The 15,401-nt window shown below is 48.5% G+C and overlaps 1 protein-coding gene across 2 annotated transcripts in view; it reads left to right on the top strand.

Annotated features, from left to right (window-relative positions):
* The window catches only part of GSG1L (GSG1 like), a 249,972-nt gene that overhangs the window by 153,649 nt on the left and 80,922 nt on the right, over positions 1–15,401 (top strand). Inside the window, exon 3 of one of the 2 annotated variants that reach the window (XM_061153995.1) lies at positions 9,361–9,513. The exons of the other annotated variant lie outside the window; for it this stretch is intronic. Coding sequence (XP_061009978.1) covers positions 9,361–9,513 — 153 coding nt within the window. The remainder of the gene's footprint in view (positions 1–9,360; positions 9,514–15,401) is intronic. 2 annotated transcript variants of the gene reach the window in all.

The raw sequence follows: 15,401 nt of genomic DNA, 5'->3' as shown, positions 1-15,401 counted from the left end.
TCATCGATTGAATAGCTTTATCTTCACAACCATCCATAAGTGCATTCTGGATCTATCCCCAGTTTAAGCGAGAAAACAGATACCATGGGAGATGATATAGTCTCCCAGCTGATAACTGGCAGAGCAAGTGTCAACCTTGGTGGCCTGGCCCACGTCTGGCTCTTCACCCCTGTGCCTCTCTGCCTCTTGTAATTATCATAATTGCCAATAATTATACTAATTAGGAAGTAATAGTAACACTTAGCTCTTGTGAACACTTTCCAAGTGTCAGGCTTGTGTGACTTCAAGATATTGTCTCATTGAACGCTGACGACAAGTCTATTATGGCGATTTTTCAGTGAAGTAAATGGAGGGCGAAGGGGTAAGGCACCCCCAGCCAAGGTCACCCACCCAAGACATGGTTCCCACCCATGATTTCCCCTCCGTTAAAGGGCTGGCCCTGGAAACTCTTGGCAAAGGAGGGATTCCTGGGCGAAAGAGAAATCGTTCTTCCAAACCTATCAGTTCCATCAGTAGAGGGTCAGAGTTGGCGTCACAAAGATGTTTTTTAAAAAGGCAAAGAGTGCAGCTAAGAGGATTAGTTGCCACCTCGTGGGCCCCACACCTGATGAGAAATCATTTCATTGCTCCTGCCCCGGGAGGTCACCAGTTCTCAGTTGTGAATCGAGCCATTAACGGCAAGTTTCAGAGACTAGAAACAATCATCTCTGTCATTATTGAGCCTTTCCAGGCATCACCAAGGCTCCCTGCTGATCCTGCCCAGAGGCTCCCAGCCCACCATCTTCCCGGCTTCCTTTATTCACACGTGCGTACGGTGCGTTCCGTAGCGCTAATGATAACAGTGGGCATTGATTTTAGACCAGACACTATGTAATGATTCCCAATTGTTCCATTATTCCCCTTCTACCTTCTCTCTGCCAGGTGCCAACACCTATGGTCTAGCATTGACTCAGTTTTCCCCCTCCCAAAGTTGACTTGCTTTATTCTCAGTACGTTTGAAAGGGAACTGCAGATCAGTGATGTTTGTATTTGAATATGCATCAGCATCACTTGGAGAGCCCATTAAGACACAGATGGATTCCACTCTCCGAGTTTCCAGATCCAGGAAGGCCCAAGAATTTGCATCGCAGGTTCCCAAGCATTGCTGCTGCTGCTGGTCAGGAGTCCAGTCTGAGATCACTGGCTTAGATCACTCCTCTAATTGGATCCCTTGCCATAAAAAATGATGTGCTGGGGAGCTCTCTGCAGGAAACAGAATCCCTCACATGGTTCAAATAAAGGCTGTTGGATGAAAGAACTCATAGAGGCATGGGAAGGGTTGAGAGAACCTGAAGCACCCGAAGGCTGACAGCAGAGTGGCGCTGTTACCAGCCTTGGGCAGGAAGGAGAAAAGGGCAGAGCGGTGTTCTGCTGCCTGTAAGAATAGTAGCTGTGTCAGAGGAGCTGTAGTTGTGGGCAGAAGAATGAAGTCACTGCCAGAAAAGTGGACAGAGACTGAGAGGGGGCAGGCAGAAACATGCTGACCTCTCTCCTCCCGTGGTCCAGTTTCCAGCTAGTGCCCCCCATTGCTGACTCAGAGGGCCAGGGAGCCTGGGGATGCTGTTCTTAAGGAGTCAGTCCCCTGGGGCACAGAGCAGGGCAGAGAGGGGTGGAGAGCAGTGGCCTGTGAGGGAAGAGAGGATGGGGGAGATAGAGAGTTCCCAGCACAGAAGGAAACTGTCAAAATGTTCTTCAGGTCTGCCTTGCTGTTGTTCAGCCACTCAGTCGTGTCCGACTCTTTGCGACCCCAGGGACTGCAGCACGCCAGGCTTCCCTGTCCATCACCAACTCCCAGAGCTTGCTCAAATTCATGTCCATCGAGTCAGTGATGCCATCCAACCATCTCATCCTCTGTCATCCCCTTCTCCTCCTGCCTTCAATATTTCCCAGCATCACGGTCTTTTCCAGTGAGTTGACTCTTCGCATCAGGTGGCCAAATTACTGGAGCTTCAGCTTCAGCATCAAGTCTGCCTAGGAACTGCTGAAGATCTGAACATTGTTTCAAACACAGTGTTAGGAAGGTATTAAGAACATATTGGCAACAAACAGAGAAGCTTGGTGGAGCTGGTAAAGTTTTTAACATAATGGAAAAATGAATAGTGTTTTCACTTAGATGCAGACAATTTAATGTTGTGCTTCTTCACACTTAACTCCACCTTGCCTCTGGTGGTATTACTGAGTCCAAGCCTGTACATGCACAGAGGGCAAATAAATCGTGCTGTTGGGGCAAGGAATAACGGCTTGATTCAGAAGGCTAGCAGACTGAGAAAATGGGGGACTATTTCCCAAAGAACCATCTTGCCCGAGTTAGAATTCAGGCTTCTTTTATACTAAAAGGGGAGGGGTTGTGGCTAGTGTTGCAAACTTCTTGGTGTAGGAATTCTTTGTTCTTGCAACTGTCCACCTAGTTCAGGACATAATATTCATGTAAACCTCCAATGAGACAAGTGTTATTCTGTGTTCTGCCACTTTTGAAAAATCTCTGTATGAATGGGAAAGTGTCACACTTTTAAAGGTCAGAACCTTGAGAATGGGCCATCCTGTATGTTTCAGGCTACAGGCAACATTCTTAACTTGCAGCAAAAGCAACAGAATACAACTAAGACTTCTTGCAGCCAAATAAGTAAGTAAATAAGTAAATAAACTGTTCTTGTTCAATTGCTAAGGCGTATCCGACTCTTTGCAACCCCATGGACTGAAGCACGCTAGACTTCCCTGTCCTTCACTGTTTCCTGGAGTTTGTTCAAACTCATTGAGTTTGTGATGCCATCCAACCATCTCATCCTCTGTCGTCCCCTTTCTCCTCCTGCCTTCAATCTTTCCCAGTATCAGGGTTTTTTCCAATGACTCAACTCTTTACATCAGGTGGCCAAAGTACTGGAGCTTCAGCTTCAGCATTAGTCCTTCCAATGAATGTTCAGGGCTGATTTCCTTTAGGATTGACTGGTTTGATCTCCTTGCTGTCCAAGGAACTCAAGAGTCTTCTCCAGCACCGTAATTCAAAAACATCAGTTCTTCGGTGCTCAGCTTTCTTTATGGTACAACTCTCATATCTGTACATGACTACTGAAAAAACCATCAGTTCAGTTCAGTTCAGTCGCTCAGTCGTGTCTGACTCCTTGCGACCCCATGAACCACAGCACACCAGTCCTCCCTGTCCATTACCAACTCCCGGAGTTTACCCAAACTCATGTCCATTGAGTCGGTGATGCCATCCAACCATCTCATCCTCTGTCATCCCCTTCTCCTCCTGCCCTTGATCTTTCCCAGCCTCAGGGTCTTTTCAAAAGAGTCAGCTCTTCGCATCAGGTGGCCAAAGTACTGGAATTTCAGCTTGAGCATCAGTCCTTCCAATGAACACCCAGGACTGATTTCCTTTAGGATGGACTGGTTGGATCTCCTTGCAGTCCAAGGGACTCTCAAGAGTCTTCTCCAACACCACAGTTCAAAAGCATCAATTCTTCTGTGCTCAGCTTTCTTTATAGTCCAACTCTCACATCCATACATGACTACTGGAAAAACCATAGCCTTGACTAGACAGACCTTTGTTGGCAAAGTAATGTCTCTGCTTTTTAATATGCTGTCTAGATTGGTCAGAACTTTCCTTCCAGGGAGTAAGCATCTTTTAATTTCATGGCTGCAGTCACCATCTGCACTGATTTTGGAGCCCCCAGAAAATAAAGTCTGCCACTGTTTCTACTGTTTACCCATCTATTTGCCATGAAGTGATGGGACTAGATGCCATGATCTTCGTTTTCTGAATGTTGAGTTTTAAGCCAACTTTTTCACTCTCCTCTTTCATTTTCATCAAGAGGCTCTTTAGTTCTTCTTCACTTTCTGCCATAAGGGTAGTGTCATCTGCATATCTGAGGATATTGATATTTCTCCCAGCAATCTTGATTCCAGCTTGTGCTTCATCCAGCCTGGCGTTTCTCATGATGTCCTCTGCATATAAGTTAAATAAACCGGGTGACAATATACAGCCTTGATGTACTCCTTTTCCTATTTGGAACCATGTCCGGTTCTAACTGTTGCTTCCTGACCTGCATACAGGTTTCTTAAGAGGCAGGTCAGGTGGTCTGGTATTCCCATCTCTTTCAGAATTTTCCACAGTTTATTGTGATCCACACAGTCAAAGGCTTTGGCATAGTCAATAAAGCAGAAATAGATATTTTTCTGGAACTCTTTTGCTTTTTCAATGATCCAGCAGATGTTGATCTCTGGTTCCGCTGCCTTTTCTAAAACCAACGTGAACATCTGGAAGTTCACGGTTCATGTATTGCTGAAGCCTGACTTGGAGAATTTTGAGCATTACTTTGCTAGTGTGTGAGATGTTTGCAATTGTGAGGTAGTTTAAGCATTCTTTGGCATTGTCTTTGTTTGGGATTGGAATGAAAACTGACCTTTTCCAGTCCTGTGGCCACTGCTGAGTTTTCCAAATTTGCTGACATATTGAGTGCAGCACTTTCACAGCATCATCTTTTAGGATTTGAAATAGCTCAACTGGAATTCCATCACCTCCACTAGCTTTGTTCATAGTGATGCTTCCTAAGGCCCACTTGACTTCACAATCCAGGATGTCTGGCTCTAGGTGAGTGATCACACCATCGTGATTATCTGGGTCATGAAGATCTTTTTTGTTCAGTTCTTCTGTGTATTCTTGCCACCTCTTCTTAAAATCTTCTGTTTCTGTTAAGTCCATACCATTTCTGTCCTTTATTGAGCTCATCTTTGCATGGAATGTTCCCTTGGTATCTCTGATTTTCTTGAAGAGATCTCTAGTCTTTCCCATTCTATTGTTTTCCTCTTTTTCTTTGCATTGATCGTTGATGAAGGCATTCTTATCTCTCCTTGCTATTCTTTGGAATTCTTCATTCAAATGGGAATATCTTTCATTTTCTCCTTTGCTTTTCACTTCTCTTCTTTTCACAGCTATTTGTAAGGCCTCCTCAGACAGCCATTTTGCCTTTTTGCATTTCTTTTTCTTGGGGATGGTCCTGATCCCTGTCTCCTGTACAATGTCACAAACCTATGTCCTATGTCCTAGGTCCTATGTCTCCTGTATTGGCAGGTGGATTCTTTACCACTAGCGCCACTCTTCATGGAGCATGGCCAAAGCCTCCAGCGGATCTGCTAGTCAGGCCCCCTTCCAGAGTGAGCCTCCTGGCATGTCTTTTCCTTACTAAGGCCTTTAGGACAACACCTACCTCTGTGTCATGGGTCAAGCCCGTGTTTTTCAGCCTGGTTCCCAGTGTTACCAACCAAGGTTCTTAGCCTCCTTAATCAACACAAATTGATAAGAGGCCAGGCAGGTAATTCAGGCCAGGCTTTATTGGGGGCCCCTGATTTGCAGCAGGAGGGAGTGAGAACAAGCAACAGTTTCTCTTACTCGCTCCCCTAGCAGGGGGAGCTCTCCCCAGAGGGGAGAGGACAAGCTGTTTCCTTATATGGGGTGATGGTAGGGGAGAGTTCAGGGATCTGGCCAGAGGGGTAGCTTGCCCACCTCTTTGATGGTGGTGTGTGTAGGGGTCATGAGCAGTACCTGCTTTTGCTCCCAGCTCTTTAGTGGTGACAGTTGTTTTCTTAAAGAGTATTTTTTTTACTCTGTATTTTACTTACGTATTTTTTGGCTGTGCTGGGTCTTCCTTGCTGCTCACGGGCCTTCTTCAGTTGTGACAACTGAGGGCTACTCTTTAGTTGTTGGTGCAAAGGCTTCTCACTGCAGTGGCTTCTCTTGTTGCAGAGTGTGGGCTCCAGAGAGCCAGCTCAGTAGTTGTGGTACACTGGGCTTAGCTGCTCCAAGGCATATGGGATCTTTCTGGACCAGGGATGGGACCATTGTCCCCTGCATTTACAGGCAGATTCTTTACCACTGAGCCACCAGGGAAGCCCTGGGTTTTTGGTCTTTTTGTATCTTATTGTCCATTATTTGCCCCAACTGTGCAGGCGCACAGTTATTTTTAGTCCCTTATAGTTTCTTTGTGTTTTTGTTGCTTGAAGAGAGTTTTGTCCAGGTGCAAGCATTGCAACCAAGGGTCCCAGGTCCCAGCCTGTCTCACCAGCATCCTTAAGACTCATCTACTTTCCCCTGTGACCTCCTTCCCCACCACACCTCGTGGCCAGCTGGGCTTAGGATCATTGAGAATGCCCTCCGCCCACCACAATCCCAGTCTGTGGCCCTCTTCCTGCAGGAATTCTGGCTCAAGAATTCTTAGGGATGCTGGAGTGCATGTAGATGAGAGCTGTGGCCAGGGAACCCAACTTCCCGCATATGACTTCAAAGTGGCCACTCTCTCCTGCTAATTTATAACCTCCGTGCCCATGATGGTTTCTGGAGTCAGAGAGGCCTGAGTTTGAACCCAAACTGACTGTATCACTCACTACCCAGATGTGTAGACCAGTGGCTTAATCCTTTGGCACCTCAGTTTGTTCATCTATAAAAGGGGTGCTGCCTTGCTAAGCTGTCAGGAAGACTAGGGGAGATCATGCATGTGAATACTGGTGTCTGAGGCCAGAGTTCTGGAAGCAGATCCTAGGATGACGATCCATGTGCACGTCATTTACAAAGAAATGCCCCCAGGGAAGGGCTTTCCATGTGGCACTGGTGGTAAAAAAAAAAAAACAAAACCTACCTGCCACTGCAGGAGACCTAAGAGATGTGGTTCGATCCCTGGGTTGGGAAGATCCTCTGGAGGAGGGCATGGCAGCCCACTCCAGTATTCTTGTCTGGAGAATCCCCTGGACAGAGGAGCCTGACGGGCTACAGTCCATTGGGATTGCAAAGAGTGGGACTCGACTGAAGCAACTTAGCACGCATGCACACCCCAGAGGAGAGTGGTAAGGGAACTGGAGAGATCAGAACGGGGAAGGGAGGAAGGCAAGTGAGGGGTTGATGTCAGGCCAGAGCCCTGGAAGGGCAGCTTCCGCTTTGGCCCAGAGGGAATTTTGCAATGTGTGTCCGGTCCCAAAATTGCCTCTGCCAGAGCCACGGGGCGGGACCACCCAGATCAGCCTCTGGCTGATGACATCGCAGAGAAGAAAAATGTGAGTTTCCAGGTACTTTCTGAATGAAGATGGGCAAAACGAAGTCCAAAGACTTCCTGAAGACAATCCTCCAAAGACAGAAAGACTGAAAAGAAGTGCAAGGACATCGGGTGGAACATTAACACCTTCCAGTATGACTTGGCACCAGAAAGATGCCTAAAAACCCTGGCCCTGAGTGCGGCATTGCTGCTACTATAGCATAACCTCAGCAATGATCCTGCTTCTTACTATAGTTACTAATTTCCTTGCCTTGGGTGGGCTGAAAATTTCAGACAGATGCTCTGAGCCCAGTGGGTAGACAGGAAAATAAATCTGGCAGAAAGAAGCAGCATAACCCCAGCCACGCATCTGAGATTCCAGTGCCTGTTTCTCCGTGGTTAACTCACTCCTGGAGCATCTCACTGCCCCATGCCCATGCCATCTCCCATCCCATCTGAAAAAGCAGAGTTGGGCCTTGCTGGGAGGGGCTGGTGGTGGGGTGTGGGCTTGGCCCCAGGCCCATGTGAGCAGGAGGAGAGCATCCGCTGGGGGAGCTGGGGCGATGTGGGGGAGTCAGCTGAGTCAGAGAGCCTCACCGTGGTGAGGGGCGGCCTCCTCCCACCAGCAGTGCAACAGCAGCTGGAGGTAAAGGCTTCTGGGAGCGAGACCAGGCCTCCCTGCGGGCATCCGCCTCCCTGCAGGGCCCCACTCACCCTGCACCTCCTGCCTTCCTCCCCGCTGCCTGGTGGGCCCTGGGCCAGCAAAGGGCTTTGGAGGCTGCGAGTGTTCGGTGCCAGGGGGTGTTTTAACAACATCCAGGCTGCCAAGAGCACATTATTCTCTTACAGAAATCCAAGGGATTGCCCAAGAGAGGTGATATTTTTGTAGCACAAAAAGAGAGAGAAAGAGAATAGAAAAGTTCTTCAAAGCTCTGAAAGGCCTGTTGCATCAGGAATGATAGTGGATGTTTGAGAATCTGGGTCCTTCATCAGCCAATAGACAGGGGATTTGAAATTGCTGTTTGTTTGCTTCCTTCACTGGATGGCGTGTATCGGGTGTCCCTAGGACATTAACGTGGAGGGAACAGCTTGTGCAAAGGCAAAGAGATAGGGAAGGACAGCTTGTGAGAAAAGAAAAGCTGAAGATCAGTACTAGATTGTAAGAGATGGAAATTCTGCCTCTAACCAACTTAGGCAAAGAAAAAGAATTCTTGGTTCCTCTGATTGAAAGAACGAATGACTGGCAGTTTCAGGCATGGCTGGATCTAGGGGCTCAAACAATGTCACAGGACGTGATCTTCCTTTGTCTCTTGGTGCTGCCTTTCTTGGCCTTGGCTCTGCCTTCAGGGAGGCCCTTGCTACTCAGTGCAGCCACTTTCATCCTTCCCAATCTCAAACTGAGTGGAAAAAAGGGAATTTTCTTTCCCAGTAGTTCCAGCAAAAGTCCTGTGTGTGACTCATTGAGCTGTCTTGGGTCATATGTCCATCTCCTGCTGGCCAGGTCTGGTCCATAGTTCCTTCTCAAAACCTATGGTTAGTGTGGCTTGGAAGGTAAGTGGTTTCCAGAAAAAAAAATGGGGTGGGTACAGGGTAAATAAAAATGTAACTGTCAACCATGATGTGTGTAAGAGCTGGGATGTTTATAGCTACAGGCAGCAGAGACTACCACACTGGCCAGCTTAGCTATAGGGAAGCCTGGGGGATTGGTGGTTGGTGGTTAGGGTATCCCAATAAACTTCCCTGGTGGCTCAGTGGTAAAGAATCTGCCTACAATGCAGGAGACAGGGATTCAGTCCCTTGGTGGGGAAGATCCCCTGGAGAAGGAAATGGCAACCCACTCCAGTATTCTTGCCTGGGAAATCCCATGGACAGAGGAGCCTGGCAGGCTACAGTCCATGCGGTCACAAAGAGTTGGACCTGACTTAGCAACTAAACAACAATAACGAGATCATCTCTCCATCTCTCTGCCCAGCAACTAGTGACAGCCCTGAGATGGCTCTCAGCGGCAGATGAGAAAGAGAGCCTCTTATCCAGCCACAGGATGGAAGTTCTTCCCTCCAATCTGAATGGACCCGCTTATGGTCCACGTGTCTGCCTGGACCAGGAACCATCACCCCAAGAGTGCCATGATCTCACGGACTTCAGCTAGGGTTCCTGAGCCAGTTAGGACCCACCTTAGATCCGATGGTCTTCTCTAAAACAACTCGATCCCTCAACCTAAGGGCACGGGGCGGAGTGAACACAGGGAGAGCCTGCCCTGTGGGTCCTCATCTCACGACCTCCCTCCTCCTCCGTGCAGGGGTCCTGTGGCTGTCGGTGGTCTCTGAGGTCCTCTACATCCTCCTGCTGGTGGTTGGCTTCAGCCTCATGTGTCTCGAGCTCTTCCACTCCAGCAATGTCATCGACGGGCTCAAGCTCAATGCCTTTGCGGCTGTCTTCACGGTGCTCTCAGGTAAGGCAGAGGCCTCGGGCAGTGGGGGAAGAACACATCAGAACCAACCCTGCACTCAAGAGCAGAGGAAAATGTGGGGGGTGGAGCCACCTTCGGGCTAAGACCTGATTGGCCCCCCCGGGTGACTGTGGACCAATTACTTCTTTTCTCTGAGCCTCAGTGTTACAATTTGTAGAGTGGGATTTGTCTGCTTCCTTATTCTCTGAACCAGCATGTGTTTACTGGGGTCTCGTGTGCCAGGTTGGGTGCTAAGAAGTGCCAGGGTTAGAGTAATGAATGGAAACAGACAGTTGCGGCGCTTGGTGAAGCTTAACACATGCGGGACAGAGGGATGGTTAGCTGGAGAGGTTTCCAGGAGATGAATGCCACATGGCGAGGTGATGGATGTGTGCACCAGGGAGAGGGAGGTGGTCATGAGAGTGGCCAGATGGTGGTGTCCTGAAGGATGTGAAAGGGGAACCTGTTGGGAGTGGTGGGCACGTTGATTATCTGCTTTAGCTTATTGCCCTTGAGACATCCTTGGGGAGATGGCCAGCAGGAAGCCAAATGAACAAACCCATCTGGAAGCTCAAGGATGAGGGCGGGGTGAGCAGAGATATGGGCAAAGGCCAGGGATTTTGAGGGTTTTAGGAAGAGCTGGATGGTTGGCGGCGGCAGCCCGACTCCAAGAATTGGAGACAGAAGACTCCAAGGAAAGGTCATTGGATTAGGTGGCCAGGTGCCCAGAATAGCTTCAGCAGATCCAGGTCATAAGGGGTTAAGCTGGGAGTTGGCCAGAAGGGAGTGAAAGGAGCCCGTAAACCATAACTTCAGGAGGCCTGACAGATAGAGCAGTGGCTTGGCTGTGTACGACAGCTATTCCTCAAAAGCCAGATGTAAATTGAATTTCTATAAATCTAATCCTATTCTTCATGCACTGGAAGAACTCTCTGTTTAATGAAACCGAAACGGTGAACCTTTAGGTAAGGGAAATAATCGGCCCCTAATTGAGGTATGTATATATAACAGAAGGATCTCTCAAAGAATAGGGAGCAGAATTCAAGAAATTATAGCATGATCCATAGATCACAACGTGTGCATCGTCATTCCCAGGATGTGGGCAATCTAACCAAAATAGTAAAAGGAAGAACAGAAAATCAGAGTGAGCCTCACGGCACAGTGTTGATTTCGGCCCCCTGCTTACTCTGTTTTAGCTATTCCAGATCGAGAGAGAGTTTATTCTTTTTTTGCAGTTGTTAAATGCGTTTATTATGCCTAAAATCAGTTTTCATTCATAGTTCTTTTTCTCTTTTAATGTTTTATTCATTTATTCAACTGACGACCTGCTGGGCTCCAGGGAAAGTACTAGGTTTGGGGGAGTCAAAGAAAAAATAATTCCATTGTTGCCCTCCTGAAGTTTATGATCTTGGAGAGATATAGACTCAGAGATATGGCCTCATTAAAAGATTGTAACTTGGTGAACTGGGAGGGGTGAGTCCTGCGGGGCAGGATGGGGGTGGGGTGGGGAGGTAGGGGGTGGGGAGGGGGTGGAATGTACGTTTGCCTGGGGGTGCGGATGGGTGGGGTGGGGAATGGGCAAGCAACCATTTGAGCTGAGACTTTGGAATAAACTTTAAGAGTTTGCTTGATAGACAGCTTGCGTGCATGCATGCTGGGTGGCTTCAGTTGTGTCTGACTCTGTGACTCTCTGGACTGTAGCTTGCCAGGCTCCTCTGTCCATGGGATTCTACAGGCCAGAATACTGGAGTGGATTGCAGTGTCCTCCTCCAGGGGATCTTCCCGACCCAGGGATCGAACCTGTGTCTCTTATGTCTCCTGCATTGGCAGGCGAGTGGTCAAGTACTTTACCATCTGAGAAGCCCAGTGGATAACTTGGAGAGGGCATTCTAGGTGGAGAGAACAGCATAGGAAAAAGCCTAGTGAGTTGTCATATTCTGGCAACTTCATGTAGTTCAATGTGATGGGAGTGTGGAAAGTCAGGTGAGGAGGAATGTTGAGAGATGAGGCTGGAGAGCTGGGTGAGGCTCTTGGTGCTTTGCAAAGGTCTGTAGAGTTTATCCTGCAGGCAATAGGGAGCCACTGAAGAATCCAGAGCAAAGGGTGATACAGTCAGGTTTGCATTGGGGGGTGAGGATTCAGGGTGCACCACGGGCAGAGTGGAACAAGAATGGAGGTGAGGAGGCCGGAGCGGAGGTGAGAAAGGGTGAGGCCCCAGCACTGTGCAGCCCCAGCGCCCTCCAGTGAGGAGTCAGCAGGGCTTGCAGACTCATTAGGTGAGGTAAGCGGGAGTGGGTGACTGTGGAAAAACTGAGCCTCTAGGTCAGGGGTTCCTAGTGTGGAGTCCACAGACTTGAGGGCATCCATGACCCTGGATGGGGGAGAAGTTGCATCTTTATTTCTCTTAACTTGTACCTGACATTTAGAATATCTTTTAAATATGAAGGGAGCAACACATCACAGTTGTGGGCGGCACCTGTGATGCAGCCACCAATAGGAACCTCAGTTTTCATATCACGCTATGGTTGTGCAGATATCTTGCAATGCACTCCTTCAAAAGGGCAATGCTTCTTAGAGCTTCCACTGAATCTTATCTAACATGGTAATGAAGGAGCACATATATTATGATACAACACATGTGTTTGAGTATTTTGCTAATTGTAATTCAATATAACTGGTTTCTTCTGTAATCTTGTTATTTTATTTTATGCAGCTGAAAACATTATTCTGGGGATGGGACCCTAGGTTGAGATGACCAGACCCCTTGCTCTGGCCTGTCATTTGGCTGGGACAGAGTAAGTAGTGGTACCACTGAGATGGGGAAGGCGGGAAAAGAGCAGGTGGAAGGTCCATTCTGAAGAGGCTGGGTGTCAAAAGGAGAGGAGACATCAGCTCACATGTCCTACCAACCTCCCAGAATCCTCCTTGCTGGAATTCATCTTGGCTGAGTGATACCACCAGGAAGAACCTGAGCTAGAATGATTGGCCAGAGACGACCCGGAAACTAATCCCGTCATAAGATGACCTGTGGCTGTGAGAGTCACGTGGCAGATCAGTTCTCCTGGGTTCGCCTACCCTGCTGCCCTCCACCCGGGCACCTCTTCCCGATAAAGTCTCCCGCTTTGTCAGCACGTGTGTCTCCTCGGACAACTCACTTCTGAGTGTTAGACAAGAGCTCACTCTCAGGCCCTGGAAGGGGTCCCCCTTCCTGCAACACTGCAAGATATCCAGCTCCTTTTTCTGTCAGTGGCTTTATCTCTCCTTTTCTTTCTCTCTACCAGGCATCGAAGAATCCCCTCCGTTATCCCAAGCATCCAGCCCTCCCCTCAACCTCCTTACTCCAGTCACATAACAAAAGCTGGTGGCCAGCCCCAGGCAACCGTCTCCAGTTCTACAAGCAGCCTCCTGATGGGGAAGCAAGTAGGGGGCTCTTGCCTCTACCTTGGAGAGCTTATCAAAGTTTTCACCCCTCAAAAATACCCCAGTTTCCTTTAGCAGGGAGTCCTACTGCGAAAGAAAATAAGATTGTCTTCGTAATTTCAGGCAAACAATGCCGGGCTCAGGGAGGTTAATTGATTTGCCCAAGGTCACATGGCTGGTCAGTTGTGGAGCTGGACTTAAACCCCACTCCTGCTGGCTTCAAAGCCCCCTGTTTGTCAGGATCGCACTGCAGGAGTGAACCCATGGGTGGGGAGGGAGAAGCCTTTTAAATCCTCAGAAAACATTAACTGAGAAGGATGTCGCAGCCAGATCATGTGATAAGATGATGTGATAAGCAGGTGGTGGAGAGAAAGGAATCCATCCATGCCTGTGTTCAGTCGCTCAGTAGTGTCTGACTGTTTACGACCCCAAGGACTGCAGCACACCAGGCTTCCCTGTCCTTCACCGTCTCCCGGAGTTTGCTCAAACTTATATCCATGGAGTCAGTGATGTCATCCAACCATCTCATCCTCTGTCATCCCCTTCTCCTCCTTCCCTCAGTGTTTCCCAGCATCTGAGTCTTTTCCAATGAGTCAGCTCTTTGCATCAGGTGGCCAAAAGTATTGGAGCTTTAACTTCAGCATCAGTCCTTCCAATGAACAGTCAAGGTTGATTTCCTTTAGGATTGACTGGTTTGATCTTCTTGCTGTGCAAGGAACTCTCAAGAGTTTTCTCCAGTGCCACGGTTCAAAAGCATAAATTCTTTGGCACTCAGCCTTCTTTACAGTCCAACTGGGAGAAGATAAACCTAGGAGAAACAGGAGACCAAGAGGGAGCCAAGCCCTGAATTACCTGGTTGGAGGAACCAGAAAGCTGGTTTTTCGGGAGTCCCTTGGAAACAAGTCATCTGGGGAAGGATGGGGAGGTGGGGGTGAGAGGCTTGGAGCAGGTGGGTGGGCTTCTGGTTGGCTCCTCTGGGAGGGAAGAATTAGGCAAGCAGGAGTAGGGAGGGTCCATTGATTGAGTTCGTGTGGGGAGAGGGTAGGGCTCTGATGCTGCTGAACCAGCTCACAATGAGGGGCGCTCAGCTCAAGGTCAGTGCTTCTAGGGCAAAGGAGAAGGAGGAGGTGAGGTGGCCCCTACTGGAACCAATTATTATAAATAATTGTTATAAAGAGCCAGCGGGGGACTTCCCTCGTGGTCAAGTAGTTAAGACTTTGCCTTCCAATGCAGGGGAAAAAGCCAGTGCACGGCAGCTAAGACACGACGCAGCCAAATAAATAAATATTAAAAAAAAAAATGAATCGGTGGGTGAGGGTTAATTGTAATAACCAATACCAACTGAGATGCCAGGTTGCACCAGCACTGGGCCGACCTGCTGCATGTGTTAATATCTTTATGCCTCAGTGTCCTTGTGGGAGGGACTAACATTATGTCCATTCCTCAGATGGGAAAACTGACTTGCCGGCAGTCACATAGCTAGTCAGTGGCTGAACCCAGAGCCTGCCACATAGAGTGCTTTGAGCAGGGCTGAGGACTTCAGATTGTCATTGGTTATTATTATTGTCAGTGTTATTCCTAGCTGTCCCTGAATTGTTGCAGTGAGGCTGGGGTGGAGGGATCTGGACTCTACAGCAAATCAAGAAGGAGAGCTGGGGCGGGGCCAGCAGGGCTGTGTTCTGATCCTCTGCTCCGCAGTGGGCTGGTTGTACAGAGTGGGTCACCTCCCGAGGGCTGGAGGCAGGGGCTGTGATGGCTAGTTCTCTGCTTCAGAGCCTGGAGCGCCCCGTGCTTCTAGGTACCCACAAAGTGCTTAAATTTTGACTGCTTTTAGAATCAGAAGGAAAAAATAGAATAATAATGAAGACATAAGAATGAATCTAGACTGGATTATATTTTTTATACCACTGCCGTCATAAAATGTAATTTTTAATATTTATTTTATGGAGGAACAGGCTGTTGAAGGGAAAAGAGCCTGGGGCCCATGAAAGTCATAATGTGGCCTTGAAATGGGCTATGGCTTTTCTCTGTCTCTCAGGACAGAGCAAGGCTGATTCCACATGGGGTGGGGGCGGGGGCAGTGCGGCTCCAGATGCAGGTCCCCCTGCCTGCCCGGTCCTGTGGTTTTAGCCGAGGTGCTGGGCAAGATGGAGCTTCCTCGCCCCTGTCTGTTCCCCCAGTGGCCAGGGTTTTGTATCTTGGCGGGGATGTGAAAGCAGGCTAGAAGATGTCTCTTCTTCCCCAGTTCCTCTGAAAGATGAGAGTGATCTACTTAGGAAGGAAAGAAAAGTCATTTGGAGAATTCCTACATCATCATGCTAACAACGGTGGGCTTTTACCAAAACCTACGCTGGCATGAAGAGAAACATGTCTGTTTCCAGGAAATGATGAGACCTTGTGGAGAAGTCAGCAAGCGTCTATTTTGTTAAGTATCAAGAAAAAGAAATTTTGCAACTAAACAAAAAACGACC

The sequence above is a fragment of the Dama dama genome, chromosome 10, assembly GCF_033118175.1.
Source record: "Dama dama isolate Ldn47 chromosome 10, ASM3311817v1, whole genome shotgun sequence".
Classification (NCBI taxonomy): Eukaryota; Metazoa; Chordata; class Mammalia; order Artiodactyla; family Cervidae; genus Dama; species Dama dama.
Note: the sequence above shows the minus strand (reverse complement) of the source record. Positions and strands in the feature narration are given on the sequence as shown.